This window comes from Pleurodeles waltl, chromosome 4_1 (assembly GCF_031143425.1).
Source record: "Pleurodeles waltl isolate 20211129_DDA chromosome 4_1, aPleWal1.hap1.20221129, whole genome shotgun sequence".
NCBI classification, from domain to species: Eukaryota; Metazoa; Chordata; class Amphibia; order Caudata; family Salamandridae; genus Pleurodeles; species Pleurodeles waltl.
In genome coordinates this window covers 624,334,760-624,355,369 of record NC_090442.1, presented here as the reverse complement: position 1 = coordinate 624,355,369, position 20,610 = coordinate 624,334,760, and the positions used below count along the sequence as shown (strand labels likewise).

The window sequence follows — 20,610 nt, the reverse complement described above, 5'->3', positions numbered from 1 at the left end:
CTACAGTACCTTCAAGCTAATTCCACCACATGCTGGCCATCTACAATTATCAGGGAGATGCTTCACTTAGTACCTGACTGTGTACTGCTAAACGCCCTCAGAGCAGAGACAGAACTATTTTATGTTATACACTTGTTAACCCCAGTTTCCTCTTGGTCATGCACTCCTTAATCGTCCAATTCACCCTTGCTGTCTCCCATTCATGCTATTATTTGCTGTACAGCGGGGTTTTTCTACCTCTTTGACATTATAATCCTTGCTAATTTTTGCTGTCAGGTCGTTTACATCAACTTTTTAGCTTTTTTGTAATGAACATGAGTGATCATTATCAGATGCACTGAGTCCAACAAGCCGATGGATGGGGTGGGCGCTCTCGCTGCTGTAACTTTGTAATGTTTTTTATGTTGTAAAAAACGTAATAAAAATGAGTTAAAAAAGGATGCCTACTTTTCAGAGAGAGGAAAGGAAACGAAGGAAGGGAATGGTGTAAGTTACCTCGAAAGTAGATTCAAAAAATGTGTCAGGTCCACTAAAATATGCGGTTAGCTAGGATGTAAGAAAAGGCCATGAGCGAGATAGGGATTTCAAATGATGAACATGTTGTGGGGCGATGACCAAGAGAGAACCCAAAATCAATAAATCAATAAACCAGCCGAGCAATTAACAGGTACAAAGCTGCCTGTGCAAAACAGAACATTGTAGGAGCTACAGATCAACTGAACGTCAAAAAGGTTGAGACGTTAGAGAAAAGAAAAAATTGCAAAGTTGGAATGTAATGCCGGTCACACAATAGATAAGAGGGTGTGTTTTCCAAATCTGTGAATTAAGTTACCTCTATATCCATAGTGTATCGACAAGAAAGAATTAGGGTGAAATATGACAAAAACAGTGGCTATGAAATCAAGCACCATCCTTCGAAAGTATGGTTGATCTGCTGAACGTATTGTTAGCATACAGACACTTCGAGCTGACAACCTGGAGTCGGCCATGTAAGATTCGGGCAATCAAGTAACCTTTCAGAACTCCTTTATGAGAATTAAAATGTTTGTATGAACGTGCTGAACAAAACTGTTCATCGAACGTGGGATGGCCAAGAGAAAGGCTGAAGAGAATGGTATTCAGAAGGGAGTGTTTCACTCTCTAATAGTCCATAATTCATTTTTTTGACCACCAGGCCTTTTCCAACGTCCCAACTTTAATTATCTTAAAGGACTCTGCAATACTATGGTACTGAATAAATAAGCTCTGACCCTATAGCACCATTTTTACCTTTGCTCTGTATAGCTTGCACACACTGCAGTTCTAAACAGAGGATATGGGCAGCGGTAACCCAACACGACTGTGTAGAACTAATGGTGAGAATTAGAAATTCCATAAGAATAAGTTGTCTAGGTGGTCCACATAGAAAATGCAATAGAGTAACTGCGTATTGCTCTAATGTTCCACGATCAGTACGGGTAACTTCGAATACAGCAGGCTGGGAATTAATCAGCCCTTGTTAATTTTTTTGAATTAAACATCATAACAATCGGTTAATATACACAAAGCAACATAACACTGCAGTTAAAACATAAGAGGGCACAACAGAACTAACAGAAGCATCACTAGGCCCATAGTACAACACTGAAATTCTCTGCAATAACGCAGCACAAAATCACAACACGCCACCACAACAAAATATCTCACACAACTAAGCACCAACATTCGTGTCACATATTATTATAAATCCTGCTTTTATAATAAGGTGATAAAAGGTTTTTGCTGGTATTTTAAGGGAGGGGTTAGTAATCTGACATAAAGTAACTCCAATCAAATATACTTTATGGTGGGCCCCGGTGACACACAAAAAACTGTGTCAGAGAGTGATCTTAAAGCCATCAATTTCAGTACCTGGCTTATGCTAAACGCTCCACGATATCTAAGATATAACCGAGGTCACTGAACCAGGTAAAAAGCCATTCTCCGACGCACCTTGTAAAACTTAGCACAGCTAAAACGTGTATTGTTTCCTTAAAAGCGTCAGCGCTGTCGCTGCATCGGTTTTCAACACTGTTTGTCCACTAGGTGGCAGGCCAGAATCTTGCATTCACGAGTCAACTTCAGGGCATGTCAGAACTCGCTTTAAAAATGACCACTTGCGATCGACAAAGTGTAGAAGCAGATGGTTCTTCTTTTCAAATCGAATCGAAAAGTTTATATTCTGCTTGAATAAAACGTGTTTCAAATTACCACGGAGTCTTGGCTCCAAATGTAATTTGGCTTTCTGGATTCAGTTATGAGAAACCAACGCAAAATTACGCAATTCACAAAGCAATGCATGAAAACATATGTAGCATATTTAAAAAGTAATTCATTAAACAGACAGGAAAAACTATGCTAAACAAATGTCAATTGCAAGTACTGTATTCACCATGTTTTTTGCTATTCCCAATGTATCAATTTTCCAGAATTACCGAGCTCTCCATTTGCAGACATTTTCTGTTACAAGGGCTGTCTGTAAAGCCCACAAATAATCTAGGCCAGTCTTTAACATCTAGAACGTCCAAGGGTCATATATAGCACTGCATGACAAAAAGAGTCTTTAATAAGGATGTTGACGGTCCCATTGTACTGACCAAACAAACTGACGGTAAGACGACCCAAGCTTTTCACCATAAGGTCACTTGTTGCAACTGTCCATGTCCAGTGAATAATAGTCAAAATAAATATACTAATTTCTACACAATAACTAACACTGATGAAATCTGGACCTCGGCGGACTCTGAAAGATGGCACTGAATCCTGTACTGAATCTAATTATTTTCCAGTGCAGAAAATTCAGCTAAAACAACCTGCATTCAGCACATAGCCTTAGGTTAAAGGCTTCAACAACATATATCTGTTAGCCATGTCAGTGACATTTTGAATAACTGCAGGATCTCAATCAGACATTAGGTTTGATCCCAGAGATTTGAAAAAATGGTAGGTAGTTTCAGGAACCTGTTTCCTTCCATGCAAGGCAACCACCAGACTTGGAAGATGGCAGAGGTGTCCCCTACCTTCTCATCAAAACAATCAAATATATACTGGTAGACAAGGTCAAAAGTACGGTGGGTTTCCCAAACGCTCATAGCATTAAGTACAAATAATTACACTCATCATCCAAAGTTCTTAAGAATAATTGTCACATACTGGACGTCACTAAACTGCCTGGGGCATCCACTGGCAGCTGCAAATATAATGAGTGGGCTGTACACATGTCAAAAGTAATAATATCTATGAACCATTTACAGTCTCATGCTAATGTATTCTATATTACTGGGTTAAACCCCTGCCTGGACAGCAGCTTGAAAACCACCAACTTCTACAGGACTAAAAGCCACCTTCGTTATCCTATGTAGTCTAAATGGAGGTCTGAACTGCCTGTTTAATTAACAGGCAGGTCCTCAATAAAGCACCAACATGCAGACCCACATATTTTACTGGTAGAAAATAATGCAACATGTTACAATCTTTGGGCAGGTTCTACATCCCAATTCTAAGGACAGACAATCATCCCCTTGTCCAGTAAAGGCATCCACAACAGAAAGTGTTCTTCTGCGGCAAGGCAATCACAATGTGAAAACTCTGATCTAAACATAATTATAGAGTCGCTACTGCTGACTTTATATGGGTACCTGGATTACACACTTGTAGACATATACGCCTTATCCTCTATTAATTAAGATAAATGTATGAAAAAATAAGGGGAACATCCCTATGTCATGCATGGTCCTGTCTACTACACTTGATCATGTCGGCAGGTCAAAAGTGTGACCCTCCATGATTAAAATGGGAGTGAAGGTAGTACTGGTGTCGCTTTCCCGAAGATTGCATCATAGTTTGATCATTGGTAACCTATGGTTGTATGAGACCCTTCAAGGAAATAATGGGAGTACACCAGGAATACCTCCTTTCTCCCATTCTCCCATTTGGGTTCTTTATATATCAATGATCAGTAAAGTGAATTAGTTAGGGTTCCATCTGACATCCCCTTAGTTTGATAATCAAAGATGCACTTTTCTGCTTTAAGCGGACGATGTAGAGTTTGTAGTCACCAAAATATGTGGCACATTGTGGGACATTCGGGGTTTATAATCTTTGATTTTAGAATGTTTTATCTGGGCGCGAAAAAAATGTGAGGCTACAGGTATCTTCTTGACAAGGGCCCATTCTTTCCCTTATTCAGGTGTCATATTTGATAAATTAAATTGGTGTTTCCTGTTACTCTCTAGGTTTAGTACACTCTTCAAAGTAAACAGTGAAATTTTAAGTTTTGCAAGGACCAGCTCTAGGGGGCACGTTCCCTCTATACTTAAGGTACATCAGGCAAAGGGAGGGTAATGGCATTGCATGGGCAGGACTGTGGGACTACACAAGAAGGAAATCTCTTCAAATGGAAGAGAAACGAATGCTTCAACAGATTCTGGGATTGCCACAGCCAGCTCTGCTCTCCTCTTGAGGAGCCATATGTAGAGTATTTGGAGAACACAATAAAATGTGTCCTTTGGGCTTCGATATGCCAAAGGTTATCCCATGCATTATGTCCATTCCATACGAGAGAAAACAGGGTGTAATGAAATTTACAGTGGTCCCGAGAACTTTGTAGCCTTGTAAAAAAAGCATCATCCTTATTTTAAAGGTTACAATCGTATCAAGTTATCTAAATCATCACTGAGAGTGTATGTATTATTAAAATATAGTCTTGGCTTGATAAGTATTTGTAGTGGGTAAATAAGTCCAGAGAGACTCGTGTTGGTTCGATTTAGATTCAAGCTGCTCCTGGATTTGCTTAGCTTCCCGAAAGGCAGAGTGGTGGAGCAAGTATATGATGTCCATGTGAAGAGATATATCAATAAATGCACATGCATTTTTTTTCATAACCCTAGAAGGAAGGAAGACCTTATGCCTAGCACTGTGCTCTCTGGGATGTCATACTTCTTGGTTGGCCTTTTTGCATTGAATTCTCCATTATTCCATACACAGTAACAATATTAATTGCAACAGCATTAAATATCGCTGGGTGACTGGGAATGCTTTTTTGTTTTATGACCCTTGTGTGCTTTTGTGGACTTCTGTGAGACCTGACAGCCTTAGGATGGTCTTCCTTCCAACGTTTTTCCTACCACCTCCACTTTTCAGACCACGTTTTTGCTGTGTTGTGCACTTTTCCACTGCTAACCAGTGCTAAAGTGCTTGTGCTCTTCCCCTAAATTATGGTAACATTGGTGTAACCCCAATTGGCACAATTAAATTGCTTATACGTTGCAGTTTGGTTTGCATCGCTGGATTCTGCCAACAAGCTTTAGCACATGCAAAGCTTGCGGTTAGCGGAAAATGGCACTGCCACGACCAGGAGGGACCTGGTGGCCTCTACCCAGGAGGAGGAGACAGAGGGGGCTCTCAGCAACTCAGAGAGCCCTCGGAAGTCTAGGCAGCGTGCACAGGAGTCCCATAGCACAGGCACAAAGAAGGTGCAAAAGGAGGCCCACTCAGCACTACACAAAGGGATCCCACGCCGCTGGAGAATCATGCAAGAGACTATGCGTTGCAAGAAGGAGTGCTGGGGGCCAGAGCTACACAGTGCATGAAGAACTTCATGGAAAGATGCCGACAAACCTTGGCAACTACAAAACATGCAGTGCACAGGAGTACTGTCTTGCAAGCTCTTACCTCCACCAAAGTGGACAGTTGGACTTCAGGACCGTTGGGCCCACTTCAGTCCATCACCCGTGTTGCTGGATCCACGCACTTGTTCAGGAGAGGGGACCCAAGCCACCAGTCGTCACTGTGGAGGGGTGCCTGCTAAAGCAGGGAAGTGACTCCTTCACTTCAAGGGAAATTACTTTGTTTGTTACTGGCGGTCTTCTGAGGATGCACAACTGGGAAGCAGTTGCAGTTGCTGGCACGAGCTGAAGATACAATGTTGCAAAAGTCAGCTTTGCTTCTTTTTTGCAGTTGTAGGGTCTGGATGCAATTTTGTCGGTAAGAAGGTGAAGTAAAGGATACAGAGGATTCCTGCTGGAGTTTTGCAATCCGAATCTGAAGAACCATCCAACAGAGAGACCCTAAATAGTCCTGAAAAGGGGATTGGTCAGCTACACAGGTAAGCACCTATTAGGGGAGGGCTGTGACGTCACCTGCTGGTACTGGCCACTCAGGTTCTCCAAGAGTTCCCTGCCACCTTGGAATCCAATATGGCGAAACCTCTGGAGGAGCTCTGAGCACCACTCTTGGGGTGGTGAAGGACAGGGGAGTGGTCATTACTCTTTCTTTTGTCCAGTTTCACGTCAGAGCAGGGACTGGGGGTCCCTAAACCAGTGTAGACTGGATTATGCAAGGAGGGCACCATCTGTGCCCTTCAAAGCATTTCCAGAGGCTCTGGGAGGCTACCCCTCCCATGCCTGTAACACCTATTTCCAATGGGAGAGGGTTTAACATCCCTCTTCCAAAGAAAATCATGTGTTCTGCCTTCCAGGGCTTGAGCTGCTCAAGTAACAGGAGGGCAGAAACCTGTCTGTGAGGTGGCAGCAGCTGGGGCTGACTGGAAAACCTCAGATTGATGTAATGGCAGTACTGGGGGTCCTCTAAGTAGCCCCCACAGTACATGGAATCATACAACCAATGCTTGCAAAATCCTTGGGGTATGATTACAGCATGTTTGATACCAAACATGGCCATATTCGGAGTTACCATTGTGAAGCTATACATAGGTAGTGACCAACGTTCAGTGCACATGTAAAATGGTGTCCCCGCCCTCACAAAGTCTGGAAAAATGGTCCTGGAGGTCGTAGGGGCACCTCTGCTAGCGCACGGGTGCCCTCACATACAGCTCTCTGCACCCAGCCTTCAGGGCTAGAAGGCCTGCAATATGGGTGACGTATAAGTGACCTGGTGCAGTGTAAATGGCAGTGAAAGGGTGCATGCACCATTTCACACAGGCTGCAATGGCAGTCCTGTAGAAGCCTTTGCATGGGCTCCCTATGGGTGGCAAAAGAAATGCTGCAGCCCATAGGCATCCGATGGAACCCCAATGCCCTGGGTACCTAAGTATTATATACTAAGGACTTATAATGGGGCACCAATATGCCAATTGTGGGTGGAATACTGGATTACCAGTATACTTTAACCATAATTTAAGGGAGAGAGCATAACTACTGGTGTCCTGATTAGCAGGATCCCAATAGACACAGTCAAACACACTGACAAACAGGCCAAAAGTGGGGGTAACCATGCGAGAAAGAGGCCACTTTCCTACACATGAGTATGGCTACACTGATGGTACCTGGTGGTTTCAACCACCTTATCTATTTCAAGGCCACTGGGGCCTGAAACAGGACTGGTGTGGTGGCCTAACCCGGGGAGGCCCCAGGCAAGGTATAACAAGGCCAGAACAGAAGCTGGAATGGTGGCCCCTCTGTGAAAGACAGTGTCGCACTCAGTGGGGCGCAGACCATTGTAGGTGAGTGTTGTGGATCCTTTCGGGTAGGTGGCCACCTGGCGGACAACTGCAGGTAAGTGTTGGCAACACCGGTCTAATGGAAATCGTGGAGATCTGCCTTCGCTATTGCAGGGACCTGCTGTGGTCCTGTCTTCCCTTTCCTTTTCAGTTCAGACTCACTACACACTGAGTGTTTCCCTCATGAGGAACAGTAAGCCCCAGGGCCCTTGCCAGAGCAATACCATGGGGCACTATACTACACCCCAGGTTGGCATTCATAGAGGAACATGCCAGGGGGGCTCTTGGCGTGATTCTAGCCTGGACTTGCCGGCATGGGAGCCCTTCAGTGTGGACCTGCTGACAGCAAATCACAGCTCCAGGCTGCTCTGGAGGGACAGATTGAAACAGTATCTATAGAAGTCAATCTACTTTGCGCAGATTTAAGCAAAGTCTCTGAAAGGGTTAATGTCACTGAGGAGACCATTGGGGACCTCTAATTAGAAGTGGCCTCTTCAAAACACATGACTGGTGTTCTTTTCAAGAAAGAAACTCTGGAGGTCCAGGCAAAGGATGTTGAGGGGAGATCGTGTTGCAATAACCTTCGACTCCTGGGTTTTCCTGAGTATGCTGATGGGAGATCTGCACAACAATTGATTGAGAAATGAGTAAGGGATGTCCTGAGGTCAGCAGACCTTTTTGCCTACTTTGTTGTGGAGACACCACATAGCACACTGACTGCTCTGCCCTGCCATGCCCCCGCCTACCCCCAGGCACCTCCTCTGGTGATCACAGCCAGTGTCCTTAACTATAAGGACAGAGGCAGTATCCTTCATGCCCCCTTTGATAGGGATACTGCCCATTATGACAACTACAAAATCTCCATCTAATCTGATAACACACAGTGAGTCCAGGGGAGGGGAATCATTTCGGGGAGTCAAAAGAAAGCACCCTATCCTGATGGGTGACCAGTGACCTCCCGCCCCCCCCGGATTAGTGATTCTATCAGATGACACCATGGAAGTAGATCCGGGCTCAAGTGGAGTGGTGGAAGAAGGGAGGACCTCTGCTGAGATGGAGCAACCGGAGTCAAGTGTCACCAGGATGGGGAGAAATCATTTGGAGTCTGCCTAAGCTTTGTTGCATCTGTGGGCCTACAGATGATGCTGGTACTGACTGGAAATGTGCTCCCAGCTACGTGGGGAAAAGGGCGGGCTTGGTGGCCTTCTGCACCCATTGTAATGCAGAGTTTTTACTGAATTGGGGTAAAGAAAGAGCATGAGGATATGCAATACTCATTTATAGATAGCGGGGGAAGGCAAGATGGTGCACTCGCGTGTCTTCTGAATCTGGCTTCATGCATAGGGTCGGCGGCCTTCTTCCCATGCTGGGAGTGCTAGACCTAGTTTTTAAGGATTGGGTTTATGCTGTAAGTCCTGAGAGTTTTACATGGATGGGGGAACATGAATGTTGTTTTTTGTTACATTATTTGCCGGGGGTTGGGTTTGTTTACTGTTTGGGTCATCATTGCTCTCTGAGGGCTTTGTTCAGTTTGAGTTGCTGCACATTGTCCTTGTTTTCACCAAGACACAGGGAGGGAGGTGGACGACTTTGGGTGACTTTTATTGCACCTAAGGATGGGGGGGGGTACAGGAAGGCTCACACATCCCCTCATGAGGTGCTCCAATAATGTGATCTCCTAGAATGCCCAGCGGTTGAGGGATGATACGAAAAGTTACCAAATTCATTCTCGCCTGAAACGCACCAAGACTCAGTCCATCAATAAACTTTATTCTGCACTCTGGTCATAAAAGTACACACAATAGATATAATGGCAAATGCTAAAAACACACCATAAAATAGTATCTAGCTATAAAACATGCCATAAAATCCAGTAAAAGAAATACACTTCAAGATTAAAACAGATTATGTACCATCAAACCTAGATATAACCCTGTCTAAGACAGATGGATTCTGCACAAAAATCAGCAAAACCTATAAGTCTCAGTTTAAGCTAAAGGGGGGATTATACTGAGGGGTATCTGTTTCTTACTCTCAAAGTAAGATTGACAAAGTTTCCCACAGCTACCTATATCTCCATATTCTCCAGTTTTTGCAAACATGCACAAGCTTCCCTGTGAGAGTTGGTATTAAGAGAACCAGAAATTGGGGTAAAAAACATTCCCTTGCCTGGGTGTACAAAATACAGTAAAGTGCATTGTGTTTTGTTGAGCAATATTATAGCACATGCACTCAGAAATAAAGATCCCCGACTACGCTCCTAGGGCAGGCCACTAGGAAAGGCAGTAAGTTAAAATGCAGTCTACTAAAATAAAACCTCACATTTCACTTAAGAAACCAGGAAAGGCAGAACTCACACCCATGCAGTTGATTAATGAAATTATAATTAAAACTAGCTGAGAGCTTATCAAATTTCACCTGATGGAGTTTACTCCAGAAAGCCTCCTTCATATTAAGTACTGCCTTTGGGTCAATATTAATTGAATTGCTAAACAGGATAGGGAATTGTTAGTCTATAAATTCCTCCTTAATATATCTTAGCCACAGGATGTCCAGGGCAAAGAGGAAGACAATCCTCCAGAACATCTCTTGACAATTGTGCATCCAGATTTCCCTAGACCCTAAGCCATAATAAGAGAGGTTCAAGTTTATTTTATCCCCAAAGGGGACTAGCCCTAATTCTGATAGACACATAAATGCAGGGGTAGTTTTTTGGACTGCAAAGATTCTACTCAGAAATTTGTTTTCAACCAGCTGTAGTATTGCCAGGCCTTTGCAATCCCACACTTCCACTCCATAACTTGCCACAGAAATACATTTTTCTATGATACACATAGCGTGTTCGCAGGAAATACACCTCATGGGCGGCGAAATGCCAAAACTGGCAAAAGAAATGGCGGTGCCAGCTCTACACTGCAACATATTCTTCTTAGGCTAGAGGGGTGATTATATGGGTGACCTCAGAAGTGCCCTTTCATAACACTTACATTGAGGTGGACGTGGAGGGCTAATGCACGGTACACTGGATGGGAAACCTATAACTATACTGAATCCCTACACACCCAATATTGATTACAGACATTTTTCTATAGAGATGCAAAACCTGCTTTAGGATAGAATGGGCTCCCTTATATGCTGGGCAGATGACCTTAACTGTGTTGTTGATGGTGCTATTGACAGCCACCCACTTTGCACGGGGTCGAAACTGCTAATGTCTAAGTCGCTCACAGAGGTCATGAACAATCTGAGCTTATTAGATAAGCATGAGGGCACTCCATCCTCAAAAGCGCAAATATATCTGTTACTCCCTGGTGCACAATACTTTTAGTCTGTTAGATCACATACTGGTAGTGGGCCTTCCACACCACGCATCAAAAGATACAGTATATCTGGGGAGGTATCTCTCTGATCACGCCCAGTCATTGTTGCACATTAAGTGTCAGGAGGAGGTAGTGTGGGGGAGAAACTGGATTGTACCCCTGATATCCTAATGGACAATACATGTAGGGCGTCACTGGCTGAGGTGCTGACAAAGTATCTGGAGTACAAGTGGGATACGACTACTAGGGCTCTGAATGGGGTTCATTAAGCAGTGGTGTGGAGGGTTGGCATTGGGGCCACTAATGGGATGCGCAACCTGTTAGAGGCAGATGTAGCACTCCATCTATCCCACTAGGGAGGTGAAATGCCCCAGGTGCAGGGAGGATAGTGAAACGTTTGTACACATGGCATAGGCTTATGGGGAGGTCAGGATATACTAGGGGGAATAATACCACAGACTGAGACTGCCACTGGGCTTCCGATTGGAGCGTCACCTAGGCTTGCTGCGGATGCTGCCACAGCCTTGGAGCAACCAAGTGTCATATAGATTTGCACAGGTGGTGCTCCTTTTGGTGAGGAGGAGGGTAGCTATTGGCTGGATAGGCACTCGTGTGCCCCTGATGACCATGTGGGTCAGGGATGTGCTGGAATTTGAGGGTGACTGAGGAGCAACATATTTGGCTGTCTATATGGGATGACAAAAAAGCTGGATGTTATTGGGGTATGGTAAGGGTACTGGGACAGTTTCAAACACATGGAGAAAGTGTCATTGGGTCTGACTCAGATACTAGCTCTAGAGAGTCATGTGATCTCCTGCTTGAAGGTACTTCCTTGGGAATTCAGACTCAAGGTGTTCCGATTCATGAGGCTAAATATATGTGTGGCTCCTGTTCTGGTATGTAGTACTGCAATGTATGTTTCTCTCCAAAGGATATTTGATGTCTCTGATGATATTGGGTGTGGGTATGGTGGGATGGAGGTTAACTGTTTATGATATGTTTCTTGGTATCTCCTATGCTTCTTTACCATCTTACAGTAATGCTGCAAAATCCAAAAATAAAGATGCTTTATAAAGAGTCTTTCCTGGATGGTGGTATCATTACCCTGTAATTCCTTGTTAAAACATCTACACTTTCAATTCTATGAAGAGTCTACAGTCATCAATGTCAGTTTGATGCTGATCTGTTTTTGATTCTGAAACAAATATTAAACCTGCTTTCCAATGCAATGACTCCAATAGAGCTGTACAACTCAAACCTTAAAAACTGCATTATAAAACCAATTAAACAAATGACAAAGAGCTTAAAAATAGAAACAGGTCCAACCATCCTTTATACCAAGATTTGGAAGATCTTCAATCATAAAATCAATTTAACTAATTAGAGTACAAATAATGCCGACTTGCAGCAAATAGTACAAAAGCAGTTCATAATATGGAAGCACACAGTGCAGTTATTGCTATCTAAATCCACTTTGTAGTCAACTTGGTATGGCATTCATTACCTAATATTGTAAACTTCAACAGAGGCATATGTTCAGACCTCAATCGAGGCTAATTTAGAGTCAATGTCTAGTAGCATTATAGGTCTTCCACAACTGGATTCTTGAATACATTGTCCTTGTTCAACCCATAGAATACTGATTACCTTATTACTTTCATAATGCTATTCCTATGCTAGGTGTACTAGTGTGTTGTCTAGAAATCATCTGATTTACATAGTTGACCCTTTCTCAGATTCCAATGACCAAAACGTAATATTATAGTACTTCACATTAGATTGAATTTATCACAGCAGGGGGATCTGAAATATGAAGTGCTGTGTTGCTCCTCACAAACTTTAATATCTTAGAATCATAAAAACGGGTATAGCCGTATTTTTCTTCTCTTCTCTTCTTGTCTTCGTTTTGGTCTCACTCTAGTGTGTATGATAATATGCACTTGGACCTGTTGCAAATGTCTTCATTATTTCCGTCAACTTTAGGTGACAACTCTCAAAATAAATCTTATTTGTGAATAATTATAATTTTGATTGGTTGTAACAGGGACTTTTGAGATGCACTACGGTTGTCCAAAATCCTATACTTGTATAATCAATGTAATTTATTAGTTCCAATTCTGACATGCTATCATGTTTAATATATAGGTGACACAGCTATTTGAAGAACACTCTTTCTAAAAAAAATATTTGCCCCATTATGTTATGTTATATAAGATTGTCTTGTACCGATTCTTATAGCACATGCTTATGCTTCATAGGCCCGTCTGGGGTTGCATGTGTTCCCATTCAGAGGTGACAGTGGTTCGGACTGGACTTTTGTTATAGGAGCGGGACCAAGGCAGGCTTGAATATGGCAGGATCTTGTCTGACGTGGCATGGTAGCCAAAAATAGTGCTCTGGAATGTGGCCAAAGTAAATACCAGTGGCTGAGATTCATTCAAACATTCCACATGTCACTTTATTGTTTTGCTCAATGTGACATCTCTTATGCAATGGATAATCCCAGACGAGGGTTCAGAGCTCATTCACCATAGGACTCGAAAGATGCATAATACATGTTCACCTCCTTCCTTCTTGAACTCTGTCGCTCCCTCACACTGCTTTGACTCTCATTCAACCCTACAGCCGCAAAACTGAGCCTCCAGTGCTATTTCTTTTACTGATGATATAGACAAACTGATTAACAGGTAGAATAGATCAGATAGTGGCTTTCGGCTTGTCAATCTCTCCAGCTGGCTTGAGTTTTTTATTTTTTATTTTGGGTATTGTATAAGCGAACCTAAGCTGGGAGTGTAAATTTTCAAGATTCAGATATGCATTTACAATATTCTAAAATGTGTGGTGATTAGAAAATGCATTGCTAGGTACTTGACGACCTTACGTAGGTTGATTATCATTAAGATTTGAAGAATCTACTGGTTTTTACGTTGGCTCCGAACTGGAGTACAAAACAGATGGAGGAGGAGACTTTCCAAATATCCGACCTTTTAGGTTACCATCAATCTTGAGATTTTATTTTTGCTTGGAACACTTGCACTGGATGGTCCAAGGTCTATAATAGGGTAAGTCTAATTAATTAGTGAACTGCTAAATTTTTGTGAGAACAAAGCAGGCGTTAAGGTACAGATATTTCTAGATGGTGGTAGTTCTAGGAAGAATACATTTTGAATATGGAAGTATTTATTATTATACTTTTAGTATAAGGAATCTATGAAAGGGGTGTCGTATTTAGCATTATGTGTGAAATATTTATGATTTGTCTATCACATGCAATTCAAAAGGGATATTTGTAATATTGTCTATACTCTACATGAATGCACTGATACTCAGATCCCTTCAAGCAAATGCTCAACTAAAACCGGAGTCAATCCTGCTTCTGTGTGCTTGTCACTCATAGTAAAGCTGTATCGATGCCTACAACATGAAGGGCCTGATTTAGAGTCTGACGGATAGGTTACTCCGTCATAAATGTGACTGATATCCCTTCCACCTATTACGATCCTACTATATCCTATGGGAATGGGAATCGAAATATAGAGGATGGGATATCCATCATGTTTGTGACAGATTAACCAGGCCACCAAACTCTAAATCAGGCCCTAAGTAACTTGACTTCTTTTAAAAAAGTATATCAAAATATAATTTTTGAATAAAAAATTAACATAAAAATGTATTTGACTTACGTAAGTTTAAATACTAATATCTTATGAACCGCCTCCTGAAATGGAATTGGTGTACTCAAATAGTTTTCCCCACTATATCCCTAATTATAAGGTCAGTTGCCTGATTATAAGGTCAGTTTTAAATTGTGCTGTTTGTGCAAACAGCAGTTTGCACAGGGAATGGAATACCAAGTTGTGTGATAATTATTACAGCTTCACAATCCCCCACTCCTGATAGGCCCATATTACAAGTGCCCTGGAATAGGGTGCGATATTTACCTTACTCAATATAATCTGATTCGGCAGAGGCTGGCATTTTTTCTGTTGTGATTATCATTACCTGTTACAGGTTTTCCCCAGTTATGGGGAATATTTGTTTAGGGCACTAAAATCTGAGTTTTGGGCCTTCTTATTCATGGCTTCTCGTCTTCCAAACCGGGAGCCACATTTGGGGTTTGTGATTACACAACAGGCTTCCGGTTCCTTGTACCCTGGTCTGAAGCACTGTAATTTATCCTGTATGTAGTGCATCTTATACAACGTTATATTTTCGTAATCCACCTATCATCCTCCCGAGGTGGGTGCCTGGAAGCAACAAAGGACTCTTTGTCCCCTTTTAAAGTTTGTCTTACCAAAATGTAACTAGGACTGTAGAATCTGTTGCTCCCAGTAACTACTAATTCCAATAAATTGCACATAACAGTTTCGACTCCTGAGCACGCAGGGTTCTCTGGAGGGGCTGGGATTTTCTGGCCCACCCATGACAGTAATAGATTCTAGCATGTCAAACTTGCTGAAAAGTATCAGGTAAAAAGACCCAAGAAGAAGACAAAGCATGCAGAGTTTGGTGTGTTAAATATTGCTTCAGCAGGGTATGCCTCATTTCCAAGTTAAACAGTCAGAATAATAATTTTTAGCACACATGGTAAAGACCTCACCCGGGGTAATCTTTTACCAGGTGTGGGAAACATTCCACCCAATTCCGCACAACCTGTAATCTGGGCCAAACTACTTTATTGTTTTCAAATTGTCTATACTTGTAATGCTTCATGTTCTGGGTTCCAGTTCCCATGCCCCACTTTCTCACTATCTTCCTACCCAAACAATGTTCCCAATTCTGCCTTGTAGACACACGGCAGGACATAAATGAAAAATGAAAAAGGGTGTACAAGTCTACAGCTGCAGTAAATCACGTATGCTATAACACACAAGTCATTTTGTTGTGCCGAGCTCAGAATAGAGGGTATGCAGCTTGAAGATGTTCGGGCAAAAAGAACTCAGTAGCCAGCAATAAGAAATGTAGCTGTAAGACAGTCAAAACGCTGAGTGCTATGGTAAACATAACTGATTGTAAACACAATGGCTATTGTAAGGAGGGATGCTTTCAATTAGCAGCGTGTTAAATAAGCATATACTAGTAACCTGGCAACGAAAAGACAAAGTGTAGAATAGGTTGAATGATTTCAATTGTTAAATAGTTTTTGGGAGAATAAAACGTTAATGAAATCACGAAATAATATATTTAAATGCCAAATTGCAATCACTCTTGACAAAATCCATCGAGGTACTTAAAGGTTGAGTTTCCGTTTTTCAGCATCCTGGACGGTTTGTATATTTGTGGACGTAAAAATTATGGAGAATATTTTTTTATACCAGTGCTCAAAGCAGCGCCTGTTTTTGCTACTGGCGTGCGAATAACTACAATAGGTGAATGGGGTGCCACTCAAGCATCTGTCAAAACATGCTAATAATGTGTTTTGTTTAATAATAAATAGCAACAATGCAACTTCACAGAACTAGATAAAATTGCACAATTAATTTCATATATTGGAAATAGTGGCTATTGTAGCTGAGGAAGAGGGCTTTAGCTTTCGCACACTGAGGGAGCACAATGTGCTTGTACTACCGGCCAGTGTTATTTCCCAAGTGGGACTCGAGGGCAGACTCAAACCTAAATTGAAAATATTAAAGGCCATTAAATTGAATAGGTTGACCAACAAAATTCTAGTTCACATGCAATAACAAAACGAGAAAAGGGTAATGCTTATTCAAATACCGGCACACAAAATGAACTCATTACTAGCACACTGATGACTCCACAAATCTGTAGGTTATCAGTAAAATAAATACTGTGGCGTTTCTGTTTTATTTTATGTATTAGACAAGGCAGCATGAAATGGGACATAGAACACATATAGGCAAAGATAATGAACTGGTAAATCTTACCGCCAAGAGGAGGGCCAAGCAGAACAGGACAGCACTCCACAATTGTGACAAGGCCTACCGCACTGGAGAAACGTGCAGCTCCCACTAGGTCCATTAATGTCTCAAAGAGGACACTGCTGACCATTCCAAAGGCAAAGCCAAAGAAGACTGAATATACCACAAGACCGGTGTAGTCACTGGCAAATGGACACATTACATGGCAAATGCCATTGTACAGAACGGCAAAGCTGAAGAAGTACTGGATCTTTGGGCGGATAAGTTTGGAGTTTGCTAAAAGCCCCATAGAAGGCCTTGCAAACATGTCCACAAACGCTAGAATGGAAAGCAGGAATGCTGCTGAATATTCATCAATACCCATGTGTTTGGCATATGGAGCTAAGAATACTATTGGGGCAAAGAAACCCAAGAACATAATGCAATTTCCAGATAAATAGATTAGAAATCCTCTGTGCTTGAAGAGAGACAAGTCTAAGTACGAATTGATCGTTTGAAGGACTGTCAACTTTTTGTCATTACTGGCCATGGATTCGACAGGAGCTTTCTCAACATCTTTTTTTGTAGGAGCTTGTTTAGGTCGAACGGGCCTCATCAAGGACCCAGCTACACAGCAGTTCAAAAGGAGTCCACCTAGGATGAGAAAGCTACCTCTCCAGCCAAACATATTAAAGAGGAACTGATTCAGGGGTGCCAACGTGCTCAGAAATACAGGGCTTCCTGCCATGGCCATTCCATTGGCAATTGGTCGCTTCTTGAAGAAATACTTTCCAATAATTGTTAAAGCGGGTTGCAAGTTAAAAGCTAAACCAAATCCTAAAACACAGAAATGAGAAAAATATATGTTAAATACAACGGCAAACAATGCATTCGATATTTTGCACACATATCATAATATATACAAAAAACTAGAATACACTCAATTGAGCTATTACTAAGGCTCTGTTACCAAAAATTTGACATGTCCAGCTACAAAATGTAACAGCATATGTGGTATTTTGTTATTGAGTAAATGTTATATTTAACGAAAGCCTCCGTCATTCTCATGTGGAGGCAACTGAATGAATTGTCTTACTTTCACACATTGGGATGGTTTAAAGGGTCTAATAGCAGCTGATTTGTTCAATTTTGTACACTCATTAGTTTGAAGTATGTGTGACTTTATGTGCTTGGGTTAGTGACTCAATCAAATGAAGATTAGTAGACAGTGCATTTGGAATTTCATATTATGCATGATCCACAGAGACAAAAATAGTTAGCAAAATGCATTCTGTCTCACTGAGAGAAGCTATGCCATAGTGATTTATATGCCATAGTGATTTATATGCCATAGTGATTTATATGTCCAGCGGATCCTGTGGATGCTACTGTCTGAACTTCTTCCAAAAGCAACATGGATTGCTTCATCACATGCACAGAACAATAGAAGGGAAAAACCCTACATGATATTACAAAAAAAAAAAAACAAGCAGTATTGCTCCTACGTTTTTAGTAACTTCCACTTTTATCGGAGATAATCATCAACCAACAATCACGTGTGTGACCAAGCCATCCTCATTACAGAAAGATTTTACAACAAATTAAATTGTATTATTTAATATAAAATAATCAAAAAATGATACATTAAAAAAATGACACTGCAGATCTCAAGTAGCCGAGTTTCATCAAGCTGCACTTTCGAGTGTGTATTGGCGATTTTTGCCATTCCAATTTTCAGATTTCCAAAGAAGTGATGGGTTTGTCAAGGGCTTCACATTACTTTTTCCCTCCAATTTTAAATCACAATTATGGGACAAAATGATAATTTTGTTTTTGTTGTAAAATATTTTGTGGGGAAAAATATGGGCAAAATCAGCTTTAAAGTGCAAGGGTTTTTTCCACAGTGCTGAGCACTTTTTTTCATACTTGAAGCAGTTTGTGCTTAATCCAACATACTGTTTTCCACAAACGATATCCAGGACAAATTTGCGTCCTTTTCTGACAGCTGTTTGGATTCTGAAAGTATACTATATTTGCAAAAACATACCAAAATTTAGTTTTTTTTCTAATGGAAAAAATGTGATGCATAAGAAAGTGTATATTTTTCTACCTACTTGCAGCTCGAGGCAAAAGATGTGTAAAACCTATGGGTGAACCCAGAAAGATGTACATTTCTGATATTTTTACAAAATTCTAAATTCAGGGATCACTGTTGTAGATCGCTCATGGTTTTCCCCAAGAAAATACTGTTGAACCCAAAAAACAATGTGAGAAAGAAAGAAGGAAAAACATAAATAGGTGAGAATGTTTTTAGATGTTGGGAAAAATTGCGTTTCTTGGTTGTGCAAAAATATCCAATACTCAGGCCATCAAACTAATTTCTGTATATAATGATTTTCATTGTGTACTTACCATACATTAATTCATAAGGTAAAATCATATGAATAAAAATTGAGTATGAAGGAAACTATGCATTTTTAAATGTGCCTAACACGTTTAGGAATAGTGGTTATTTGTATAACTCTGACAAGATGTTATGAGTAATACCAAATTAATTCAGGGGAATGCAAACTCTGTGTTTTCCCGCGCCCTGACTTACATCTGCAAGCTAAACTTACTAAAGAGAGAAGTTCAAAAGATAATAATAATTGTTCTACTAATCTGTGTTTCTCATACGTCTCTTGATAAAAAGTACCCCCTTCTGTGGATTCACCTACCACCCATGACAGGAAAGATCAAAAATGCAAATTAGAGGAATCTGTATTTTTCTACTGAATTATATTCTTCCTGGAGATGTAGGTAGCTGTGGTATCTAGGCCCAGGATCGGACAGCACCCATAGAAACCTACAAACCTCAGACATTTCTTTAAAAAAAATGAGAGGGCAATCCAGGCTTGTGTGGCATGTGTGGATTCAAGTACTTTTTCTTACCTAGAAAGTCATGCAAACATAAAACTTTGCCTTGAATCTCAGATTTCTCAACTTTCTGTTAGAGAAGATTCCGAATTTGAGGTGATTGACAAAAGTCCAGACACCCAGCATTCCTAAGATTATCTTGATAAAAAAAAGTACAGCACGTAGGTGTGCCTATCGGCTACAGCAGGAACTAGTCTCAACTTGGATGATGTGAAGGCCATGTAGGGTCTTTACATTAATGCAGTGTTGCTCCATTCATGTGACATTCATCAGAAGGTTCCAGGGTTGGTAGTGTTCCCTGGGTGTGGGTCGACCGCAAGCTAAAATGTTGTAGCCATCTCCCTAGGTAGGAAAACTGACTGGGATATAAATAAGCCATTGCACACTGGATACCCATCAGTCTTTAGGCTTACGAAATGCCCAGAGTTGGTAGGGTTTCATGGGTGCCGGCTGACCCAGAGCCTGAGCTAATTTCCATGGCAAGTGAAAGGAATTTACTATTTATTTGGGTGTAGTTGCATGTGGGCTGGCTAACAGCTGGCAGGGTATACCCTCCATTAGGCCTCCCCATAGGGGCAGAAATACTGTATCATGCCTTCGGATTAGGGACTTCAATTCCTGTCTTGTCTTAGAAAAAAACCATACATACCCTGTGCACAGAATTTGTTATATTCTTGAATTGTGGTGGCTGACAGGTATTGCACTGTATGTGGTGGCATAACTGCACAGGTTTTACTACCTACGTTCACATATGTACAGAGAGAGAAAAGAATGTGCACACCCTCTGCAAAGAGATCAAAAGGATAAACAGATAAACTGTTTTCATCATGTTATTAACAGTTCAAAGTTTGTTTTCCTAACTGTAGACAAGCTTTACAGCAATAAGTACATTAAATATAATTATGCAGCTACAGCACAAACTTTGTCTTGTTATTTTTTAAGTTTCATATTGTACCTAAATGAAGCCACCAATATTGGACATTCAAGGCACATGCTTTTAAACCTTCTATCATTGGGGGCTCACCGAAGAAGTTAA

The 20,610-nt window shown here is 41.3% G+C and overlaps 1 protein-coding gene across 13 annotated transcripts in view; it reads right to left on the bottom strand.

Moving 5' to 3' along the window:
* SLC16A7 (solute carrier family 16 member 7) overlaps positions 1-20,610 on the bottom strand; it is a 475,851-nt gene that overhangs the window by 66,786 nt on the left and 388,455 nt on the right. For all 13 annotated transcript variants that reach the window (XM_069229066.1, XM_069229064.1, XM_069229065.1 and 10 more), the window contains one exon: positions 16,686-17,495. In XM_069229066.1, coding sequence (XP_069085167.1) covers positions 16,686-17,495 — 810 coding nt within the window. The remainder of the gene's footprint in view (positions 1-16,685; positions 17,496-20,610) is intronic.